General features: G+C 36.6%; 1 protein-coding gene across 3 annotated transcripts in view; it reads right to left on the bottom strand.

The window, feature by feature from the left end:
- Positions 1 to 23,672, bottom strand: part of PDE1A (phosphodiesterase 1A) — a 485,907-nt gene that overhangs the window by 110,943 nt on the left and 351,292 nt on the right. For all 3 annotated transcript variants that reach the window (XM_043996942.1, XM_043996940.1, XM_043996941.1), the window contains exons 4-7: positions 14,372 to 14,554; positions 7,207 to 7,273; positions 6,009 to 6,125; positions 4,639 to 4,779 (exon numbers count right to left, since the gene is read on the bottom strand). In XM_043996942.1, coding sequence (XP_043852877.1) covers positions 4,639 to 4,779; positions 6,009 to 6,125; positions 7,207 to 7,273; positions 14,372 to 14,554 — 508 coding nt within the window. The remainder of the gene's footprint in view (positions 1 to 4,638; positions 4,780 to 6,008; positions 6,126 to 7,206; positions 7,274 to 14,371; positions 14,555 to 23,672) is intronic.

Raw genomic sequence — 23,672 nt, 5'->3', positions numbered from 1 at the left:
ACAACCCCCATATCTTGTTATGCAACCCCACATGGGGTTATTACCCACAGTTTAAGAAGCTAGGCTCTAGGGGCAGCTAGGTGGTGCAGTGGATAGTGCACTGGCCCTGGAGTCAGGAGTACCTGAGTTCAAATCCGGCCTCAGACATTTGACACTTACTAGTTGTGTGACATTGGGCAAGTCACTTAACCCCAATTGCCTCTCCAAAAGAAAAAAAAAAGAAGAAGCAGCTAGGTTCTAGAGGATTTGGGGAGTTATACCTAAGCTTGAATGTAAAAAGAAATAGCATATGGGAATCAGGAAAACTGTCAACAAGAACAGGGCCTAGGATGGAGGACCTGGAATCACAATTAGGTCTTGCTTCAGTTATTCCCTGAAGATAAAGCATCTTTTTGGCCAGGAAAGATTTCTGGTTCCAGAGACAGCTCCAACCAAACTGAAAAAGCTTTAGATATTAGCCCAGTGACTGACATATGAAGACTGGATCTCCTGTAACCAGGTGTCTCCCATGCCCACATCAAAAAGGACATATAATATTCCTTGAGAGACAATGAAGCTAAGTTAATTTGAAGACCCTTTGCTTATCAATATGAACTGAAGCATAAAATAAGGAGATGCACAATTGCCAAAAGTGTTTTGCCACTGTTAGGTAAGATGTTCAGTAAAAATTTTAAATGGAAGGTGTGCCCTAGATAAGGGCTTCTTAAATTTTTCCCACTCACTACACCTTTTTGGCTGAGAAATTTTTATGTGACCCCTGATATAATAAAATATTATAAAATAGGTATACATAACCTTTTGCTGTTGCCAAGTTTTTCATGACCCCAGCATTCAGTTATATGACTCTGTATGGGGTCATGTACAGTTTAAGGAGCTAGGCCCTAGAGGATGAGGTCTTGCATGTCTTCTTGGTTGTGGAGGTGAGAAAATAATTGTTAATAATGGATTTCTTGGAGACTCAGGGATCCAGTTTTAGTTGGCTTCCCCATCACCAAGGCATTCCATCCTGAACACTGCTTCTCAAAATGCCTCCTTATTTCTGGTAAAGATTGATTAACAAAATCAGGGGCAGCTAGGTGTAGCAGTGGATAAAGCACCAGCCCTGGATTCAGGAGGGCCTAAGTTTAAATCCAGCCTCAGACACTTGACACTTACGAGATGTGTGACCCTGGGCAAGTCACTTAATCCTTATTGCCATGCAAAACCAAAAACAAACCAAAAAACAAAAAAACCCAAACAAAGATTGATTAACAAAATGATTACAAATGAAATGTACATCTCTAGGATTTAAGGGCTCTATCTCAGTGTGCTGCTTAGCACTCTTACATAATCTGTCATAAAATATCTCTTGTAGGGAAAGGATGATGTTAGGCTTTTCTGTTCTCTCTAAAACTAGACTTTCACTTGAGATTGTATTAGAAAACTGGGAGCAGGAAAGGTCAGAATTACAAGGTGGTCCCTTGGCTGTTGAAGCCATGGGAGTATGTGTGGATGGAGCAACTGCAGTATGGAGATCTAGCACCTCCACCCAAAAAGCTGCAGCTGGTATATTGTCATGGGAAAGGCTAGGGGAACACTTTTAGCAAAGGCTGAGGTAGGATTCTCGTGACTTAATTTTCCCAATATGACCCATGGAGTGGAAGCACATCCCACCTAGCTGACCCTGAGCCTGACTCAATACACCTGTCTGTCTGCAGAATTTTTGCCTTGAACTATCATGAAATTTGGGAAAGATTTATCCTCCCTTACTGTATAGTTTATTTCCCTATTCTTTTGTGGTAACTTCCTGTAATTATTTCAGATGTCATATGATGAACATAGTATTGGCTTTGGCCTTGACATCTGTCACCAGCTATGTTAGATTCTTTAATTTCTCATACAGGGGACAGTTAGACAAATCATGCAAAGAGTGATGAAGCCGGGATAGGAATCCTTTTTTTTTTTAAAGTTATTATCACAATTGTCTCAGTCCTGTATGAAAAAAGGGTATATCAGCATAATTTATGGACTCTTTTGCAAATGCCTTAAAGACACATCCACTTTTGTTAGAGGTTATTACAATTTAAGTTAATCTGACAACTTTTATGATTTTGATTTTATATTGGAGTACATCTTATAAATAGGAGTCTGAAATTCTTTAGTGGGAAATTTATCCTCCAGATGGGGAAATTGAAATAATGTCAAGTATAAAAAATTTGGGTTCTAATTTTTGTTTTGATTCTATCTGAATTTCATATGTAACAACTGGACTATAAATAATTGTAAAATCTCTAAAAGATTCTGAATTTCATTAGACATGATTTTGAGCTAATTTTCATGATCTGATTTGGTCATTGGCAAAGCTATTTAAAGTTGTGTTAAGAGAAATTTTGTAAATTTTCCAGCTGAGGAGATTTTCCAACTAAGGAAGAACATCAAAAGAACCTGGGAAAGACTTCTCTGCAATCACAGCTGAGATCACACCTGGAATACAGAGCTGCATCCAGATGATGTCCCAAGAATCATCTGTAGGACATGAGACTTCCAGAGACTTAAACGACATTTCCCCTTTTTGTTTCCCTTTTCCCTGTTGCATACATTATTTGTAATGCCTACCTCCTAAAGCAGACCACCCCCTTTAGTTTTGTCAATGTGTAGCTCATTTTTTTCTTTTATTCCCCTTCACATTATTAACCATCATAAGCCCCATAGTTAAGAACCCTGTGTAAAATATTTGTAATATTAATTTGATTCACTGAGGAAACAGTTTCTCAATGAATCAGATGGGGGATTGTGAGAAAATAATTATTAATAATGAATTTCTTGGGGACCTAGGGACCCTTTTTTAGTTGGTTTCCCCCTCAAACCCCAGTTCAGAAAACTTAGTCCTTGAGAAAGTTCTAATCTCTTTCAGGACTTAATCCTGTTCAGGGCAAATAAAATAGGCATATAGATACTCTTTTGTCTAGTTCAGTGAACTGACAGGATTATACCACCTATGTAAATAGCCTTTGCCCCTCAGGGTGTATCTGACATTAGGCCCTGATGTCATCAGGTACAGCTCATTTTGATATGGACCACCCTCAGGTCACGTCAATCAATAGTGTTGAATGATGCTGACCAATTAGCTTTGATCAGTGTGTTAGATTTGATTAGTGTTGATAGAGCTACCTCTATCAACAGAAGATAAAAACTTCAACCACAAGGCCGGCGCCATCTTAGGCATGTGCTCTTGACCTGGACCTGCTGTCTCTTGGTGCTCACTCTCTTCTTAGGCCAGAGTAGGTAATGGAGGGTTTCTGAACTCTGCTTGAGGCCATGTGCTCTCAGAGACAACATGGCGCTAGGGTTTTTCGGCTTTCCTCCTGTTTGTGTTAAATACCACGCAGTCAATACTCTTCTAATATTTAATATACTTTAGAGACAGCTAGATGGCACAGTGGATAGAGCACTGGCCCTGGATTCAGGAGTACCTGAGTTCAAATCTGGCCTCAGACACTTAACACTTACTAGCTGTGTGACCCTGGGCAAGTCACTTAATCCCAATTGCCCCGCAAAAAAAAAAAAAAAAATTAATATACTTCAATAATAAATGATTACTGTCAAAACGGGCACAATAGCTATCATTATATAAATAGCATTAATATATAAGTAGCAAAAATCTTAGAAAACCTACCCTAGTCCCCAGTAATTTAGTAAACACAATTAGCTGAACCACAAAAAACCAAGGATGACATTGTGCTCCTTGCATCAAGGTTCAAAACAGTTCAGGTGCTCCTAAGTGAGATCCATTATCACTCAAAGAAGTTCAACATAGCTACTCAAATGGGAACAAGACCCACAATAGTGCAGGACCTCCTAAATGAAATCCATCACCACTAGAAAGAGTTCATCCTAACTCTTCAAATGGAGACAATTAAGCCTATCAAGCATGCCCATTGTACAGATTATGACATATATAAGGCAACACCTAGAGCTTGTCCATTAGTACATTTTTCTTGGATAGGAGGAACAGAGAGCAAGAGTCAGAATTGAGCAGAAGGAGAGTGGGCTGGTCTGATTTTGTACATCTTAATTCTTATTAACTTCCAGCTTGTCCCTAAAACAAATATCCTTATTTTTAAGCATTAATATTCTACTGGAAAATACTTTATGAGTCATGGAATAGCACAGTGTCACCCAAAGGATGATAGACAGGTGCATGGTAGGTATGAGTAGGCTGCAACATATTGCCAATGAAGAATAAAAAACAGAAGAAATAAAAGAAAGAATGTCATCTGATAGATGTATGTAATGATTTTGTTTTGTTTTGTTTTGGTTTTGTTGAATACCTTTGAAAAACATCTTAAAAGACAAAAGTTGTTGACCAGTCTCTATTTTTCAAAATACATGGTTAATGTGCTCTAATTTTCCTTTGGTTATCTTATTTACAAAGCTGAAATACCTATAGATTTTTGGGTAAATTTCAGAATATAAATAAATAACAACAGGAAATCTAAAATAATGGTCATGTCTTATTCATAATGAAATACCGGACTTCTATTAAAGTCCTGTCTTTTATTAATGAAAGAGGTGAGGCTTAAATATTAGGAAAAAAAGGGGGTGATTACACAATATGCTTAAGCTATTCCTCTAAGATACAAAGACAAAATTCCTTACCATAAGACCTGTATGAAGCAATATGTAATGCACAGTTTGAGTGACATCTGCTGCATGAATCAAATTATGATATGGATTTTTGTATTTGCTGTAACCAACTTCTAAGGCTTCCGCAAAGGAAATTAGGCAAGGAACAGGAATCTGTGGAAAGCAATGATTATTCATTATGTTTCTAACAAAATTTACATGAGTAAAACAGTGTTCAAAGTGAAATAAATTAGTATATTTGGTTGTGTTGAATTTGTGGCTGATAATATAGCTGCAACAGACTTCCAGGTCAAACTCTAGTCCCCAACTTTGTTATATGTTTCAGCATCATTAATAAGTATTATCTGACAGAAAATTATCAGCTCTAAAAGGCATGTCTCAGCTGAGACATCTGTAAATTAAAAGAATTGAATTAAGCAATGTCTATGAGTTCTTCCAGATTTAAAATTCTATGATTATTTTGCATGTTAATAACTAAAGCTATAGAGTATAGCCTGTTCAGAAATATGGATTAAATCTAGAGTTGTAATGAAGATTGGGGTGACTGGGGTTTTGCCTAAAGGCATCAAAATTCAGAGTACAAAAATTTCAACTTATGTACTCCTTCAGTAGTTAATAAGCCAATTTGTTAACTGAATCATCCTGCTCCTCAATTTTTTTGTCATAATTATTTCTGGGTTATTTTCATATAATAAAACACTAAGGCAATTTGAGGTCACCCTTTATACTGCTCGTTCTGGGCATATTTTGTGCTGACTTCCCTGGATGCCAAAATTGCTAGTTATGATTCTGATCATTCAGTGCCCCAAAAGGCACAAGTAATTGTAAGTCTGTCCAGTCTAATGTTGAGATGAGATATTACTAAACAGATATATCTCTCTCAAATGTCCCCAATGTATTTAAGATATGGTCTTGGATTTTTTCTAGAAAGATCTATAACTGGTCAATCAGGACCAATGGATAGAGTAGTAGACTTCTAATTAGGAAATTTGAAATTCTGCCTCAATCACTTACTAGTACATGTCCTGGTCAAATCAATTAACCTCAGCTTCAGTTTTCTCATCTTCAAAATGGGGAAAACAATAATTCCTATATCACAGAGTTGTGAGGTCCAAATTTTATATGTGATTTATTATTGTAATAATTAGTATAGAAAATGAATGGATATATTGATATGATGAATTATAAGAGAACAGGAATGTGTGTAAGGCAATGACACCAGTGAACTATGCACCTCTTCACTAATATTAAGCATATATTTTCTCACTCTCTCCTATAAAGTGTTTTATTAATAAGTTCTAAAAGAGATTGATATAATGACATACTCTGTCATTTTATTCATATCTAAATCATTAATTTTCTCATCATTTAATGCTTCTGACCTTGAAGCGGTTGATAAGGTCATATCTGGTGAACAGTTCATACATCATAAACTTGAGACTGTGCTCTCCACTTGCATCATTTAGGGCAAATACATCAAATGACCATTTATCTACATCCTGTAGGAAGAAAAAAGAATATATTTTAGTTTGTGATGTCATCTAATTCTCTTTATCTCTTGCAATAGTTTTAGGTAAGAAATAGGCAACACATGGACTGCAGATAGGACTCTATTAGCAGCTAGGTGGCACAATAGATAGAATACTGGACGTGGTTTCCAGAGGACTTAAGTTCAAATCCTGCCTTAGATACTGACTAGCTGTGTAATCCTAGATAAATCACTTAGCCTCTATATGCTTCAGAAATAATATTAGAACCTACCTTCAAGGATTGTTTGGAGGATAAAATGAGATGATATTTTTAAAGTACTTTACAAATTTTAAAGCACTATGTAAGTGCCAGATAGTTAATTTGCAAGGGGTCTGACAATGATTGGGCAGAGAAAGGTACTTAACATATTCTAAGGACAAATTTTGATGGCATTGGGAATGTCAGGGAAGAGCACAATGATGAATTCTGCAGGGTCTTTCCCTGATTTAGGGTATCCCTTTGTTCTACCTTGTCTCCAACTTATTTGATTAATGTAAAGACCTCATGATCTAAGTGGATTTATTCTTCCATTCTGATTTTGTTCACCATAGCCTCCATTACTATGGAGAACATCTCTGGAGATCATACATCTCCCTAATGCAACTTTATTTCATGATGAAGTCATAAGAAAGATGATGTTCCTCTATAATTTCTTTATTCTTACCTTCTACTGTTTCTCATAGAACTCATATCTAAAAAAACTAATCTTAAAGCAAAACAAAGACCATTATATATATATATATATATATATATTTATACACACACACACACACAATCTAGTAGACACTTGGCTGAATTTGATCTCACCTAAGATATGTTATACGAATTCTTTAAAAGGGAAAGTTATCATTTTTTAGGCTCTAATTATCAATTTTTCATTCAGTTTACTAGGTTCTGATTTGGAGTGGGATCTTTAAAATTTTGTGTACTTTTCAAACTGATATGCATGCCAGCATGTCCATATCACAGAAACTCTTGATATCTTTGACAGTTAATTTAATAAAAATTTCAGAACTATGATTTGAGAAATAGCATAACCTAAGTTCTCACCTTTAATGTTACGATGACAGCTGTTGGGTAAACCAAACCAGATATGCTGGAACTCCGTCTGTACATCCTAAAAAGACAAACAAACAATTATTGAGTGAAAGTCTCCATTTAGCTCCTTATGTCTGGAGGAGATTTCTTTCTTTGTGTTAAGTTTAACTTTTTTCAGTCAGTATATTTTCTCTTGGTTCCAAAGGTTTGTCATGCCAGGGTGGGAGTGGAGATAAGCTCCCACTCTCTATAAAATGCTCCAATTCAGTGCGTCTCAAATAACCTCTGACAACCGAAGCCCAACTCCTGGCCTTCTTGTGGCTGAACTGTTTCCATTAACAGGAGAAGGGGCAAAGGCGAGTAACTAGAGCTTTAAAACCAGTTTCTTTGGGCAGGTGGGGCTCATTAGCCTTGGCAGGCAACCCATCTAGGGGAAGGAAACCCTGATTTTTAACCTCCCACTGCCTTGTGGCTATACCCATATATGGGAAAGGCTTCGGGAGTTAACCCCGAGGAAAATTCAGGAGTCAGAGTCCCTTAGGCAGTTTGATGTTGGACATCACATCGGTCTGGCAACTCCTGCAGCAGCACTGGTGCCAAACTGTATTGGCTCTGCCTCTCCTTTGGATCCACCAATGTCGCAGAGAGGGGAAACCTGTTGCATGGGCAACAGTTTGTTTTCCATATTGATCTGCCCAGGCCAGTGCCCTGGAGAGGACACTCCAGCTACTCCTCATGGGGTAGATGCAACACGGGATGCGGCAGTTACCGGTTATAAGTCACTCAGGAGCTGTGGCTCCTGTATCAGACTGCACAGCCACACTGTGGCCTGTGGCTCTTCAAGGTGCTGATCCATGGTCGTCTGCAACTGGTGGAGGCCTACTACTATATTTTCTCTTCCTCTACCAAAATCCTACTTCAATGCCTTATCATGGTTTTTCAGTAACCTCAAGTCCTTGAAAACTTTGCTAACAGAGGTCAAGTTTTAAGTCATTCTATCATTTTCAGTTTCAATTGATTTAAGGAAAATAGCTCAAGTTCAAACAGTCATAATTGCCCACAGAATCATTTTCTCCCTCTAAACTTTTTCATTCAATTTAATATTATTTTTTTTTTGGTCTTTGCATTAGTCTGACTGCATAAGTAAGTAGCCAATACAGAGATCCTATTAGATAACTAACAAGTATTATTTGTGACACTATTCAATGATTGCCTTGCTCCAAACCTTCTGACTTACCCTAGGCTTGAGAAAGCTATTCATATGTGGGAATGAGATTTCTAAATAGTCTATAAGCCTTGATTTCTTAATTTGATTTTTTTCTAACATACACTTTTTCAATTTTCCCCAATGCCTATGTTATCATTGAAAACCACCAACTATCAAAATCAAGCCGAGTTCTTCATAAATCGTTCCCTGCAATGGATATTGTTGCAAATACTGAAATTTTCTTGTCTTTTTTGATCATATGAAACATGAATCCTGAAAGTGAAGATGACCAAGTATAGTATAAGATGATATTTCTTTTTTTAATCATAAAAGTATTTATTATTTTCCAGTTACATGTAGAGATAGTTTTCAATATTTGTTTTTAATATGATTTCTAGTTCCAAAATTTTCTTCCTCCCTCCCCCCTCCCCAAGACAGCAAGCAATCTGATATAGGTTATATATGTACAATCACATTAAACATATTTCTGCATTAGTCATGCTGTGAAAGAAGAATCAGAACAAAAGGGAAAAAACTAAAAAAAAGAAAAACAGAAAAGCTGAAATAGTATGGTTCAATCTGCATCTAGATGCCACAGTTCTTTTTTCTGAATTTGGAGAACATTTTCCATCATGAGTCCTTTGGAATTATCCTGGACCATTGTATTATTGAGAAGAGTCAAGTCAATTACAGTTGATCAACACACAATGTTGTTAATACTGTGTACAATATTCTACTGGTTCTGCTCAAGATTATATTTCTTTATGCTATTTTATGCTATTGCTTTATCCTTACATACTAGTAAACAATTCTGCCAATTCATTTATTTACCTAAGGAGAACTTGTGAGCTATCTCTTCATTGAGCTATAACTTTTTTATGCCTTCTTACTTAGTTTATAGTGAGAATATTGGTTTTTTTTTTGTTTTTTTTTTTTTTTAGTGAGGCAATTGGGGTTAAGTGACTTGCCCAGGGTCACACAGCTAGCAAGTGTTAAGTGTCTGAGGCCAGATTTGAACTCAGGTACTCCTGACTCCAGGGCCAGTGCTCTATCCACTGCGCCATCTAGCTGCCCGAGAATATTGGTATTAATAAGGTTCAGTTCCTATAGCTGCTTATCAATGAATTGGAAATCAGATAAAAATTCACACAGGATAGCAGCAATTAAATAAACAGTTATAGATGTCTGTGTCAATATAGAGTACAAACTCTGACTGATCAAAGTAAACTATAAAGACTATAAAGATATTCCTGATCTTTAAAAAAAACACTAGAGAAATTCTGGAACAGAAAAACAAAACAAAACAAAAAAAACTAGAGAAACTCAAGAAATTCTAGAAATTCTGGAACATTGGGTGAATCTTCTATGAAATATGTATAAAAATATATGTCTAAACTGTGGTACATAGGGGAGAATGTGTGGTAGGGTCACAACTTTCATTGGTTAAAAGATTGCCAATTAATAAAACCCCAGATCCATCAAAGTTTGGAGGTAAATTCTCTTTTTGTGTCTATAGATGTCACATATCATCAATATTGTTTTTAAATGGTCAAGTTGCTTAGAATCCTTGACATTCTGCAAGAAGAGCAAGTTGCTTGAAATTCATGACATCTCCATCCTGACTTCAAACCACTGAATGATGGAAAGCTTTGTATATGAAAGGCCATGCCTTCTGATACAAAGTTCTTTATGCCACTTGGGTTCAGTATTAAAAAATTTTGTTCTACTAGATGAATGGCTTTTTTCTCCTTATTTTTGAGCAACAGATATATAGAAAGCAGACACAATAGGAAAGAGCTTATAGTACCATGGGAGTGAAAATATCTTGTTAAATGGAAATACTGAACTGGAAAGGAGAAATAAACATCTCTTTAGTTGGCACTATTTAATATTACTAGAAATCACCTCAGAAAACAACAAGGAGCTCAAATTTATACCTGTTTCTTTAGTAAAATAAATAAAAAATAATGTCACAAAATTAGTAACACTATATATAAAAATAACTTGCTTGCTATTTCAGTTCATAAATAGGAATCTAGGTAGCAAAAATCTGAAAGTATAAACTGTTCATTCAAGGGCAGAATTTGACTCCCTTAGTAGAAAGAAATAGAAATTGAAGTATTTTCTCCATTATTTATCTTAAAACAACATACTCTTGCATAATGAAGACCTAAAGTAGATATGAACTGTTATTATTTCCCTTACTTTATTACTTCTCTGAAAGATACAGAGAATATATTTCCATTATACTTGTCTGTGAATTATGATTTGACTGATTTTCATGAATGAGCAAAACATCACCCTACAGGCTCTTTTCCAACAGAGTATCTCCTATACATACATCAAAATTATTTAAGATTACTTGGAACACATTACAACAGAAAAAAAAAACAAACAAACACAACTACAAAACAATCTTCAGTGACTCTTTGATCTCAGATGAGGTTTACCTCAGGAAAATGTATATTTGTTAAAGTTCTTTGGCCATGTCATGGATGATATAAACTGTAACGATTGGAATGACGACACCTGCTGGAGACTTACTGTAGAAGAGTTCCACCCATGAAGCGAAGGTCTTTGAGGGCAAGACCAGGAGTCTTTTCTTTGGCGTCAGGAAGTGACGCGGCCTAGTGGGAGGAGGAACGAAGAGACTGGTGCTCGCTCTGGGGCTCTTGCCTTTGGACTCTGGTGGAGAGCGGAGCTAGAAATGTGCTCTCACTTTAATAGATAGGAATCTAGGCCTTTTTCTCTCTCTTAACCAAATTCTTATTCTCCTTAATAAATGCTTAAAAGTCTAACTCTTGCTAAAGCTTATAATTTATTGGCGACCACTCATTAGATATTTTAGACAGTTTAGCTAGAATTTTAGCCCTTAACAAAATCATGAGCATTTCTATGAGGTTTGTGAAATCCTACTGATGCATCTATTTGCATATGCCATTATACTGTTCTATCCAAAAAAAACAACGATGCAAATCAATATCTGAACTGCAACTTTAATTCTTAGTGTTGTCTAGGAATTAAGATTAAGTGACTTCCCTAGGGTCACATGACCAATATATGTTAGAGGAGAGTTAAACCCATATCTTCCTAACTCTGAGACCAGTTCTCAATCAAATATAATGGATAATTTATCAGATTTCCCAATATGATTAGGAAAAGGAACAGATTAGGCTAAAAATCCATTTCAATGAAATATACAGGGGACATGTTTACCTTTGTAAAATCTAATGAGAATTGTATTGAACTTTGAATGCACTAATTAATGTAGGCTTCTCAACTAAAAAAGATTTCACTCCCTTTCTGTACTTATCTACTAATTTCTTGTAGTCTTTTCCTTGATGCTTTTTACTAATTAGTTTGGCTACCAAAAATATCTGTAATTGGCAGTATACAATACAGTGTGCAGAAACACATGCATACTAAGCTTATACAACATATTCTGTATAAATCTTTTTAATCTCTTTCCTCATGTTGGAAAATATGTTGGAGTGTTATCCTAGTGTATATCTCTGTAAATATTTCTAAATTCTACAATGTCTTTTGAACACGCAAAAAAGGATAAAAGAACAGTGTCCTTCAGGGAAAAACAATGAAGTAATATTTTCATGGCCTTTTCTCAGTGTTATTTAGGAGCTCATATCAATTTTAAATTAAACCCAAAAAAAAGGTAGCTGGCACAACTTTGGCTAGTTTTGTGAATAAAATGCCAATAAAATTATCTGTTTCTTTATCATTATAACCCCACACCCAACAATATACCTTTCCCCTTTCAAATTTATACTAGTTTGGTCTAGAATCATTAAAGAAAATTTCACTGGCATCTAGCATCTACTTCCCAGGATTATGAGGATGAAATGAGACAGTATTTACAAAATATTTTGTAAACAAAGTGCTATATAAAAGCTATTTATTATGATTATGATTATTTATCAAAAGAGAGTCAGCCACAGAGCCAGAATGACTTGGGTTCAAGTCCTTTCTCTGACAATTACAAACTGTGTGATCCTGGGCAAGTTACTTAACCTCTCAATGTCGAGGCAACTCTAAGACTATAAATTGTAAAAGCTACACCTAATTGCATTGGTAAAAGCAGTTTCCTTTCTAGGAGTTCCCTTTGTCAATGAAATCACAGGTCAAAGGGAGATGAAGGCCAGGGTTGTACAACAAATAGGATGAGACTGGCTTACTGCTAGTCCAGCCACTGTTATCAATTATGAAACAGCCCAAGTAAATAGAAAAACCATCAAGTGGCTAATATATTGGCTGGAGGTAAATACAAAGGAGACACCAAAGGAAGTAGGAAAAAAAACTAGGATTTTAAAGCAAAAAAAAATGCATATTAGAGAGAACAGTTACAATTACAGAGCATTATTTTCATAACAACTTTTCACTCTCATTCTCATTTTGGAAACTGAAATAGAAGCCAAGTAGTCTTACCTACATAAGAAACATATTTGAAATTTAAGTTTTCAATGCAAGTAAAAGTAGACTTTGCCAGAACCAGAAAACATTCATTGAGATCATCATTTAATGCTAAACTCATTTCAGGAGGGAAAGATATTCATGCTGTGCCAGTTTTCTAATTTCATTTTCCTACCAAAATTTCATCTGGAGCAGAGGTAGTATAAATGTAAGACATTACTGTTCTTTTTCAGAAAGGAAAGGGGCAGCTAGGTGGCACAGTGGATAGAGCACCAGCCCTGGAGTCAGAAGGACCTGAGTTCAAATTCAGCCTCAGACACTTAACACTTACTAGCTGTGTGACCCTGGGCAAGTCACTTAATCCCAACTGCCTCACCAAAAACAAAACAGAAAGGAAAATCTTAATGATTTTTGTAACATAAGGAATTGACAGCACTCATTCTAAACTGTTATTCTCATATTTAGCCAGTATTGCCTCATAGAATATTGCATTAAGTAGTCTTCACTCCAGAAAATCATATTCAGTTAGAAATTGGCTGTGTTATTAATTGCTGGTATTAAGGCTGGGATCAGAAATGCTGTGTGGGGGCAGCTAGGTGGTGCAGTGGATAGAGCACCGGCCCTGGAGTCAGGAGTACCTGAGTTCAAATCCGGCCTCAGACACTTAACACACACTTACTAGCTGTGTGACCCTGGGCAAGTCACTTAACCCCAATTGCCTCACTAAAAAAAAAAAAAAAAAAAGAAATGCTGTGTGTTTCACATCTCAGAATTAACTAGTGCTTTATTTGCCTTTGTGATTCCAGGAAGTTCTCAGATCTGATTTGCTTCACTGAAACAGATAAAACATCTTCAAAAACAGATTTCTCTCTCCCCGCCCCATCCCAACACCCCAGACAAATGAAAACAACAAAGCAATATGAGGTGAAAAAAAAAAAGAAAGATTTTCTTTGGTGGCATATAGGCAATAGATCTTTAGTTCTTCAACAATTTGGCTGTCATGTGTCATTCAGGGGAATCAGCTATCTCAATAGATGCTACATTTTCACCTAAGATGTGCTAACAGCAAAAAAATTAAGTACCATTAAATATTGTCATCTGACTCATAATCAATGGAATTTTGCATTTCTTTGCGAAAAAGGAAATGGTCCTTTAAATCTTTTCCTAGCATAAAAAAGTCAAAATAAACTAGCAAGATTCATTTTCATAACATATGTAGGCAGTATAACTACCATGAAGCTTAATGAGACTAGATATTTGCTCATTAAATCACAGAATCACAGAATCCTGGAGTTGGAAGGTACCTCCGAGATCATATTACCAACTCTTGCTTGAAGGAAAATCTCTTATACAACATTCTATGAGAAACAACTGTGCAGCTTTTTATTTTTAAACCCTTTGTTGAGGAAGAGTCCACTGCCTTCACAGAGAGTCCATTTACTACAACCAGGTATATTTATAGTCCAGTTTAAGTTGTTGTTTTCACTTTCATTAATATTTCTTTGTTAACATTCACTCTTTTCCAATGATACAGTTTATACTTACCTGTCCACAAAAATTCCAGCTTGGACAGCATGCACAATGCTACGAAATTTTGGCTTCTCTTCAGGTTTTCTCTTTGTCATCCCCATTTTCCGTGTGAAGGTAGAAGCCAACCAATCCCGAACTTCTGATGGGACTGAATCAATCTGAATATCAGAGAGTTCATCTTCGGTATCCAACAGTTTCCTACAAAAAATTAGATAGGTTAAATTTGGAAGATGTTTCAAGTATAGATTTTTGACTTTACTTTTATTAATACATACAAGTAGAATATTTTAAAAGATGGTAAGAGTACAAAAGAGGCTATTATATATTTGATGATCTTAGTTGCTATAAAATTTAAGTAAACTTAAATTCCCTTCAAGATTTTAAGAGAATTTAGGAATTTTAAGATATTATAATAATGATTCATACTTAGCTACTGCTTTCATCCTTAAACTGTCCACAGATGGAAAAAAAGTCCATCTTGATTAACCATGCTAATAGAGTAGGGCAATGAGGTATAAATAATTCTTCAGTGATTCAAAAATAAAATAAATTTATAAAACTAATTTATTTTCTTTGAATTCGTGATGGATTTACTTATTTCTGTGTGAGTTTAAGCAGACTGATTTTCAGGATATTATAATAATAAACACCAAAATAAAACTTTGCTATGAAAATATAAGTTGGAGAAAATTGGGGAGCTGACAAGTTTCTACATTTTGGCAATCCTTACTTTATCTCTTCTGCCCCTCTGCTATACAGAAACACCCTCTCCCCTTCAGTCAATGGGTTTTTCATCTGGTGCAATGAACCACTTGGAGCTTGACAGTTCATTCAGATAAATACTTCACTAAAAATTTACGTGGTGATATCCAGATAAAAATATTCCTCAAGAAAATAAAAGCCACCACAAAGAAGAAAAAGCAGTCCATAGCTGAAGGAAGAGGTGGAAAGGAAGGGATTCTATTAGGTTTTAGAAACATGCTGTTCAATCATAGAGTGATCTTCATTCATTCCTTGCTCCAAAGACCTATGGCTAGGTTTCAGGTCAATTGACCTGAGGAGCAAAGTTAATTTGAATTGACCTGGCTCTGTTTCACAATGTTCTGTTTCAAAGCAGTCCTGGGTGCTTGTGTGTGTGTAGTTGTTGGGCTTAATCTATTTAATATTATATCTAGGTGGTGTAGTGGATAGAATGTCAGGCCTAGAGTCAGTAAGACTCATCTTTCTGAGTTCAAATCTGGCACCAGACACTAGTTATGTGACCCTCAACAAGTCACTTAACCATGTTTGCTTTAGTTTTTTCATTAATAAAATGATTTGGAGAAGGAAAAGGTAAATAACTCAAGTATTTTAGTTAAGCAAACCTCAAATGGAGCCAGGAAGAGTTCGATAGACTGAAACAACTGAACATATCAACAAAATAGATGAACAACAAAATAGTTAAACAGCAATAACAACATGTCTTAACTCTCAAGTCAATCCACTGACCCTAGGACATCTAAGAGCACAAATTTCAGTTTCACAGTATATAAAATTTCCTCTGGGACAACTGACAAAGTCAGCAGGATCTAGTGCCAATGACCTTGGTTTAGAAAAAAAATGGAGATGGTGAAAGGAGTCAATTCAAGGTTCCCTAGGTCTATACCACAACATCCTGGCCCATGACATTCATCAAATAATAATAATAATAACAACAACAACAATAATAACTAACATTTGTATATTACTTTAACGATTACAAAACTTTACAAATATTAAATCATTAACTCAAATTAATGTCCTTACAACAACCCTGAGAGGTAAATGTCATTATTAATTCCATTTTACAGATGAGAAAATTGAGGTATAGAGAGTTTAAGTGACTTGCTCAAGGGTCACATAGCTAGTAAGTTTCTCTGGCAAGATTTAAACTTAAATCTTCCTGAATCCATGGGGCTCTAGTACTATGTCCACTGCACCACGTAGCTGCCTATGCATGCAGATGTATGGTTCACAGTTTCTCTGGGGAGCATATTAATATTTCTATAATCACAAAATCACATGCTAAACGTAAAGGAGACTTTCATCTGTGTAATTTAAGATTCTAAACGTGGATTCTAATGTGTTCCCCCAGTTTGGGGGAAACTGACTAAAAATCACTGATAAAACGAGTTTAGGTTTTTAAGGGTTTATTGGAAAATAGAAAGAAAAAGATTGAGAACAGAATTCTAACAGCCTGGCATTCCTATCTTTCCTCAAATTTCCTGTGAAGTCCTCTGCCGCCACCACCATCAAGTCCGGAAGCCAAAAAGGCCAGCGCTCTCTGCGCAGGCTCCCTTTCCTCCTTCCTGTCTCCTCCCAGACCATAGGAGGCTCCTCCAGTTGATTGGCTGGTAGACTTGATAGACAGCACCCATGAGCAAGCATTTCCTGACGCCAAGGAAAAGCCACAATGCCTCTGAGGCATCTTCCCCACGGTGGAGCTCTCCACAGCAAGTCTCCAGTAGGTGGCGTCATTCCAATCATTACACATCTATTCCAGTCTCTTCATTTTAAAGCTAGGCAAAGCCAAGGTCACTCTCACCTCATAATCTATGATCCAAATGTTCTATGGTCTGAGACCCAGAAAGACAAAGCAATGTGCCCTAAGTTACATAGCTAGTAAGTGGTAGACGTAGTAGAAGAAACTTAGGTATCTTTTCACTACACCCTCCCTTGCTCTCTCCCAACTCCCCAATCCTTGCCATATATGTATGTTTGTGTTATTGGCTAGGGGAATGGGGCACTTTGCATAGAAGTCATTTAATTGTTCCACATTTGGAAGTCTTTCTACATGAGTGGGTTTATTTAATGAGAATAGAGATCATTATAACATAGAAACTAATAATGGGTGTCCTCTCTGCTGAAGAAGTAAGGAAGAGGTGAAGCTGTTCCTGATCTATAAATAGCCTACTCATGGATAATGTTGAGTTAACAGGACTAACTACTAAGTGTAGTGATGATTTTGGTATGTTTGTTTTTAAAGAACTAAGCAAAAGAGGCAGCATGATGAAACATTTAGAATGCTGGACTTGGTGTTTGAATGACCTGGGTTCAAAATATGACGTCTGTCAGTGGCTAACAATGAACAAATCATTTAATATCTCTGAGATGCAAGTTACTCTAAATCATCACATTATACATAGGCTTCAGACTGCAACAGTGGAGATAAATTCTGGAGCAATGAAATAACAGGTTCTCAGTGTATGAACATGAACAATATAACATTAGAGCAAGGAAAAATCATGGATTAGAAAATTCGAGTGAGCTATCAATTTTTAGCAGCCAAGGTTTCATGAACATTTCTCATGAGTATGATTGTATCTGTATGATAACTTGGGACCACTATATAAATCATATATATGTTCTTTTGTGTGTGTGTGTGTGTGTGTGTGTGTGTGTGTGTGTGTGTGTGTGTGTAAACATATAGAGTGAAAAGTGCTTCACAAACCTTAATTCTCTACATAAATGCTGGCTATTGTTGTTAGCATTTTCCATAGCATTTAACCATTTTATGGATCAAATCATGGATTCCTTCATTCAAAAACTGTTAAGTGCCTACTGTCCCATGTACAAAGTTTAGATGATGCACAGTCCATGATTGTATCATGGAGATAATGACAGCCTAGTAGAGGGATAAGACAAATACAGCTAACTCTCTAGAATCCTGTGAACTATAAAAACTCAATATAACATAATAAGTATAATAGTCAATAGGTCAAAACCCCCAAGTTATTTGGGGTCTAAAGGGAAAGGATCTGGAAAAGCTCTTGGGCCTGTCAATTCTAACTTTTAAGTGGACAATTCTCTTGTTTATGCCCCAGGTTGGCAACTAGGTGGCGCAGTAGATAGAGTGTCAGGCCTAGAGTCTGGAAGATTCATCTTCCTGAGTTCAAATAGGAAGTCAGAAACTAGCTATGTGACCTTGGGCAAGACACCTTAACCTTTTTGCCTTAGTTCCCTCATCTGTAAAATGAGTTGGAAAAGGAAATGGCAAACTACCTCTAGTATCTCTGCCAAGAAAACCCCAAAGGGGGTCAGGAAGGACCTGACATGACAGAAACAATTGAATAACATGCCCCACCACAAAATGCCCCAGGGTACTAACACAATTATTTCAGATATACTTTAGCCTTTGACCTTTACAATCTATTCTCTTCTAGAACTTAACTTTACCCAATGTAGGGCCTGAGGATTGAGATTTGGCATCTGGCCAAAGACATCAGCAGAGGGCATTAAAGTATCCTGGACAACTCACCAACCCACCTTAAGAAGAGGTACTGGGAGACTTACATGGGGTAGGTAACAAGGATCAGAATCTACAGGAAGGAATGTTGGGGAAAGAGGTTAATCAGATAATATGAAGGTTATTAGATCTGTATAATTCTTTAACTATCTTATGTTTTACAGAGTTGCAATTTTTCTACTTATGTGTAGGGGCACTGAAAAGGCTAATATGTATACTATCCATTTTATTATATAAAAAGGAATGCATTCATAAAGTCTTTTCTTTATTCAAAATATTTAAAATACACTCCTCAAATCACAATGCAGTGGCAATGAAAAGTCATATCATATTACTAAAGGCATATTCATGGAGATAAAACTAGAAAAAAGTGACATAATGGTGTAGAAGTATTGACAAATGACAAATGCTAATACTTACATTAAAGAATCTCTAACTTCCTTTTTGTCCACAAGATTGACTAATTGTGATTTTCCAATATCAAATGATATCCTAATGCTATTCTTTTTCTTTCTCTTGGCCATTTAGTACCAGATTTCATAGCACTTTGGAGCAAGGCATTATACTATTTAAGATGGGTAATTTCACTACTTATAAGTATATCCTATTTTTACTATCACTTATGCAGATCTGAGCACAGAAGAAAAAAATGCTACTAGAGACACAGTTCATTGTGGTGTAATGCTTATGAGGTCACTGTGTTCTAAAGACTCTTATTCATCCTTGTAGTCCGTGCTTCATTTGGATAATAGTAGAAATGAAACTGATTACCAAAAGCTTATGTGACTTTGGCCCTTTTAAAAATGATACCATGAAAAATAATCTATAATCTATTCAGATTTTACATGTGATCAGCAGATAAGAACATATCACTCTAAGGAAAGAATAATCTAGGTGATTCAGTGGATAGAGTACCAGGCCTGGAGTCAGGAAGATATGAGTTCAGAGCCAGTCCAAGACAGTTGCTGTGGGACCTTGGGCAAGTCATTTAACCTTGTTTGCCTCAGTTGCCTCTTCTATAAAATGAACTGGAGAAGGAATGGCAAACCACTCAAGTATCTTTACTAAGAAAACCCCAAATGGAATCACAGAGTTGGACATGACTGAACCGACTGAACAACAATAAAAAATGGAAAAGATAGGCATCATAGCAATAAGAAGTGATTTCCCATAGATGTCTCACAATCCTCACTTATTAGGAAAGAACTTTCAAATATAAAAAAGGTGAAGTCAAGAAGGCAGTGGACTGAAAAGAAAAGAGAGGGCTGAACTTGAGCTATGGGACCTGAAGTATTTGAATCCTGAATTTCACACTTACTAACTGCACATCCTTGGACAAATCACTGAACCTCCCTTGGCCTCCATTTTTTCAAATATAACATGAAGTTAGATTCTCCTAATTTTCCTTCCAACTCAAAGTCTATAGTTCTATAACCAAATGGATGCAGGACTAGACATATGTATAATAAAGATTACGACAAGATGTTTTTGTAGAACCACTAAGAAAATGATACATAAGATAGGAAGAAATCAAAGAAAAGGTGAAGGCAAAAAATAAATGAGATTACTTTTCAAATCAGTTATTACTGTTAGTTGCAAAGGATATACTATGGTAAACCAAATAGGAGAGAAATATCTTCCTTTACCCTTAAGAAATTTAGAATTAAGTTCATACATTGGATTGATTCTTTTTCCCTTTGTGAGAAAGTTTTGACTAGTTGTTTTGCTATTGATTAAAATTCTTTTCCTTCTTGTTGTTAAAACCCTTTTGGTGGGTGAAAGGCAGGTCTAGATTTGTGATTTCATCAGCACAGGGTAAATTATTTTAATTTAGCCTTAATTTCCAGATCCTCATTCTCATATTGACAGACTTGGTATTATTGAGAGGCAGTGATTGACTGAACCCAGGTATTGCTGACCTCAAGGTCAACCCTCTAACAACTAAGCCATACTGCTTCTCAAAACTTTTTAAAAAATAACGTAGAAGTTGTTGACCTATAATACTGAGTGATTTTGATTTTGTGGGGCTATATGGTACCTTAATGATATTTCTCTTTTTCTTTATGTTATTTTTCTTTCTTTTGGCCAGCCTATACAATTTATTCAATGCAATCTATTTCTTTCTGAGATATTATATGTTAAAGCTCTTCTAGGTTTTTGTTTTCCCATCTGGTTTACTTTTATTTCTCTCCTTTCTTCATTCTGGCTTCTGTGGAAACCAGAAAACAAAATTTTCTCTTTTGTTAAAGACAGCAGGGAAAGTTGGATTCTAGGAAAGGATTCTCTTTCATAGGAAAGAAAAATTGTTTTTGTTCAGCCATTTCAGTCATGTCCAATTCATCATGACTCCATTTAGGATTTTCTTAGAAAAAATACTGGAGTGGTTTTCCATTTCCTTCTCTGGCTTATTTTATAGATAAAGAACTGAGGTAAACAAGATTAGGTGACTTGCCCAGGGTCACACAGATAGTAAGTGTTTGAGGCCAGTTTTAAACTCATGAAGATGAATCTTCCTGATTCCAAACCCAGTGCTCTATCTACTGTACTACTTAACTTCAATCTTCCATAGTAAATACTTGTCACAATTGTGACATCACAGGTCTTTCAAGTTTGGATTTTCCTGCATTAGTCCTAGGGCCTTCTAGGCCCCAGATTTGCCCAGAGCTTTCTCTAGTGGTCAGGAATCATATCAGGGCAACCAGCCTCTGTACTTCAGTCTTTTTTTTTCTTTTTTCAGGGCAATGAGGGTTAAGTGACTTGCCCAGGGTCACACAATGTACTTCAGTCTTGACCCCAGGGCCTTCTACAGAGGTGGTCGTTGTCATTGTTTGTCCTTCATTTTCAAAGAGGAACATGATATTGGGGTGATGTCATGACTTGCAGTGAATTGAAGTGAGGGAGGGCTATGCAGGGTCACCAATCTCACTCTTTCCTCCAGAGCCACCTGGGTCCAGTGGCAAGATAGATATCAGGATGACTAGAGATTGCCCCAGATGTTTAAGGCAATTGGGGTTAAGTGGCTTACCCAGGGTCACACAGCTAAGTAAGTATCTGAGGTGACATTTGAACTCAGGTCTTCCCAACTTCAGGGCCAGTGCACTATACACTGCATCCACTAGCTGTCTCTCTCTAGAAGTAGAATAGCCATGGGGACTAGACCTGGCCTACCTGATTCTTTCTTTCTAACCTTACCCCCAGGAAGTTCTTTTGGTGGACTTCCTTATCCTGTCTTCTCTTACCCCCTTACCAGATTCCCCTGGGCCAGAACTCATCTTGTTCCCTCTTGAAGGCAAGCCTCCTAAGTCCTGACATCACTACCTGCCATGGGCTTGGATTTTAAAGGAGGGTGGTGAACAGTCTACGTACCTGCATCCTCCATCTGGACTTCTCTTTAACCAATGAGATGTTTCCTGAGAACTAGCTCACTCCCAATGACATAACTTCCTTGGCTGCCCTTTCCAGTACTGGTTACACTTTGACTCCCAAAATCACTGGTCATGATGGGGAAGTCAAAATAATCCTTATTCTGCCACTTCTACTCCCAGTATCTCCCACTGCCACTCCCACTATCACTAAACAATTGATCTTCCTTTGAGTTTCATTCAATTTATAATTATCACTTAATCAAGATTTTAGGAGCTGTCATCTACTGAGACCCAGGACTCTTTCCTTCTGTCCTCAATAAATTAAGTGTCTGGCTCACGTTTCTTTTCAACCTAACTCCTTCTCTCATGCTTTAACATACATTTTGATGCTCCCACAAATACCTTAACTCTCCAATTTCTCAATATACTCAATTCCTATAGGGTCATATTCTTAACCTTGCCATTACCCATAAGTGTTCCACTTCCACATTCATGAACTACAAAATACCTTTTGTTCATTATAATATTTTTCATTCTATCTTTATCTATGCCCCATAATCCCTGACTCTATTCTTCATCTTTATTGTGATCTCTAGTCTCTCCCCAGCTCAGTTTCTTCATAGGCCATCACTCCTATACTGACCACAGTCTTTTCCTTGAATCCTAGTTGAATCACTTCACCTTTTCACTGTCCTTTAAATTCAAATTCCTTGACCCCTTGTCTTATTGCCCATTAAGCCTTGCCAAACCCCAAAACTGGATTATTCCTGCCATCTCCTTCCTTTTTTAAAAATTATATGTTTCTGAAAGGAGCTGGAGAAAATTATGAAACCATGCTGACTGTATACGTTACAAATTTATGCTCTATGTTCCCTTAACTGGGCTCTCACTAGAACAAGGCAATCTTTATGTACTTCCCCAAATAAGTCACTATCCTATTCATGACAGTGACTCTTCCAAATATTTTTTTGTCCTTCCATTAGCCTCCTCCCCTCCCTTTACTCTCTTAGCTAGGGACCTTGCCTTAAATCTCAATGCAAAAAAAAATGAGGTTATTCTCAAATATTTTCTCTACTTTCTCATCTCATATAACTTAGATATCTTTCCCCACTATCTCTTCCTTTACTCTTGTCTGATAAAGAGCAGGCCCTTCTTGGTTCCATAAGAAGCTATGCTTTATACAATCCTGTTTATATTTGTTCCTGTATTTTCCAGAAGATTGTCCTTACTACCATCCTCACTCTCTTTAATCTTTCCCTATATACTGACTCCTTCCATGATGCCTATATAAAGAAAGGGCTATGTCTCATCCATCCTCAAAAGCTCCCACTTGATCTAACCATCCCTTCTAACTACTGTCTGATAGATCTCTTCCCCTACTCAAACTCCATTTCTTCTCTTGTTGCTTGATTCTAAAGCCTCCCCAAATTATCAGTGATCTGTAAATTGTCAAACCTTTTCTCAGTCGTCATCCTTCTTGACCTCTCTGCCATCTTTGATCATGTTGATCTCTATTTCTTCCTAGATATTCTCTCCTCCTTATGTTTGTGTGACCTTTTGCTATCCTGGTTCTTCTCCAATATGTCTGACAATTCATCAGTTTCTTTTGCTGGAACTTTTTGTTACAACCCCCAAGATGTCCAGGGACCTTTTCTCTTACTTTTATCTTGCTTAGTAATCTCAACAG

This window comes from Dromiciops gliroides, chromosome 3 (genome assembly GCF_019393635.1).
Source record: "Dromiciops gliroides isolate mDroGli1 chromosome 3, mDroGli1.pri, whole genome shotgun sequence".
NCBI classification, from domain to species: domain Eukaryota; kingdom Metazoa; phylum Chordata; class Mammalia; order Microbiotheria; family Microbiotheriidae; genus Dromiciops; species Dromiciops gliroides.
This window is presented reverse-complemented; position numbering and strand designations above follow the sequence as displayed.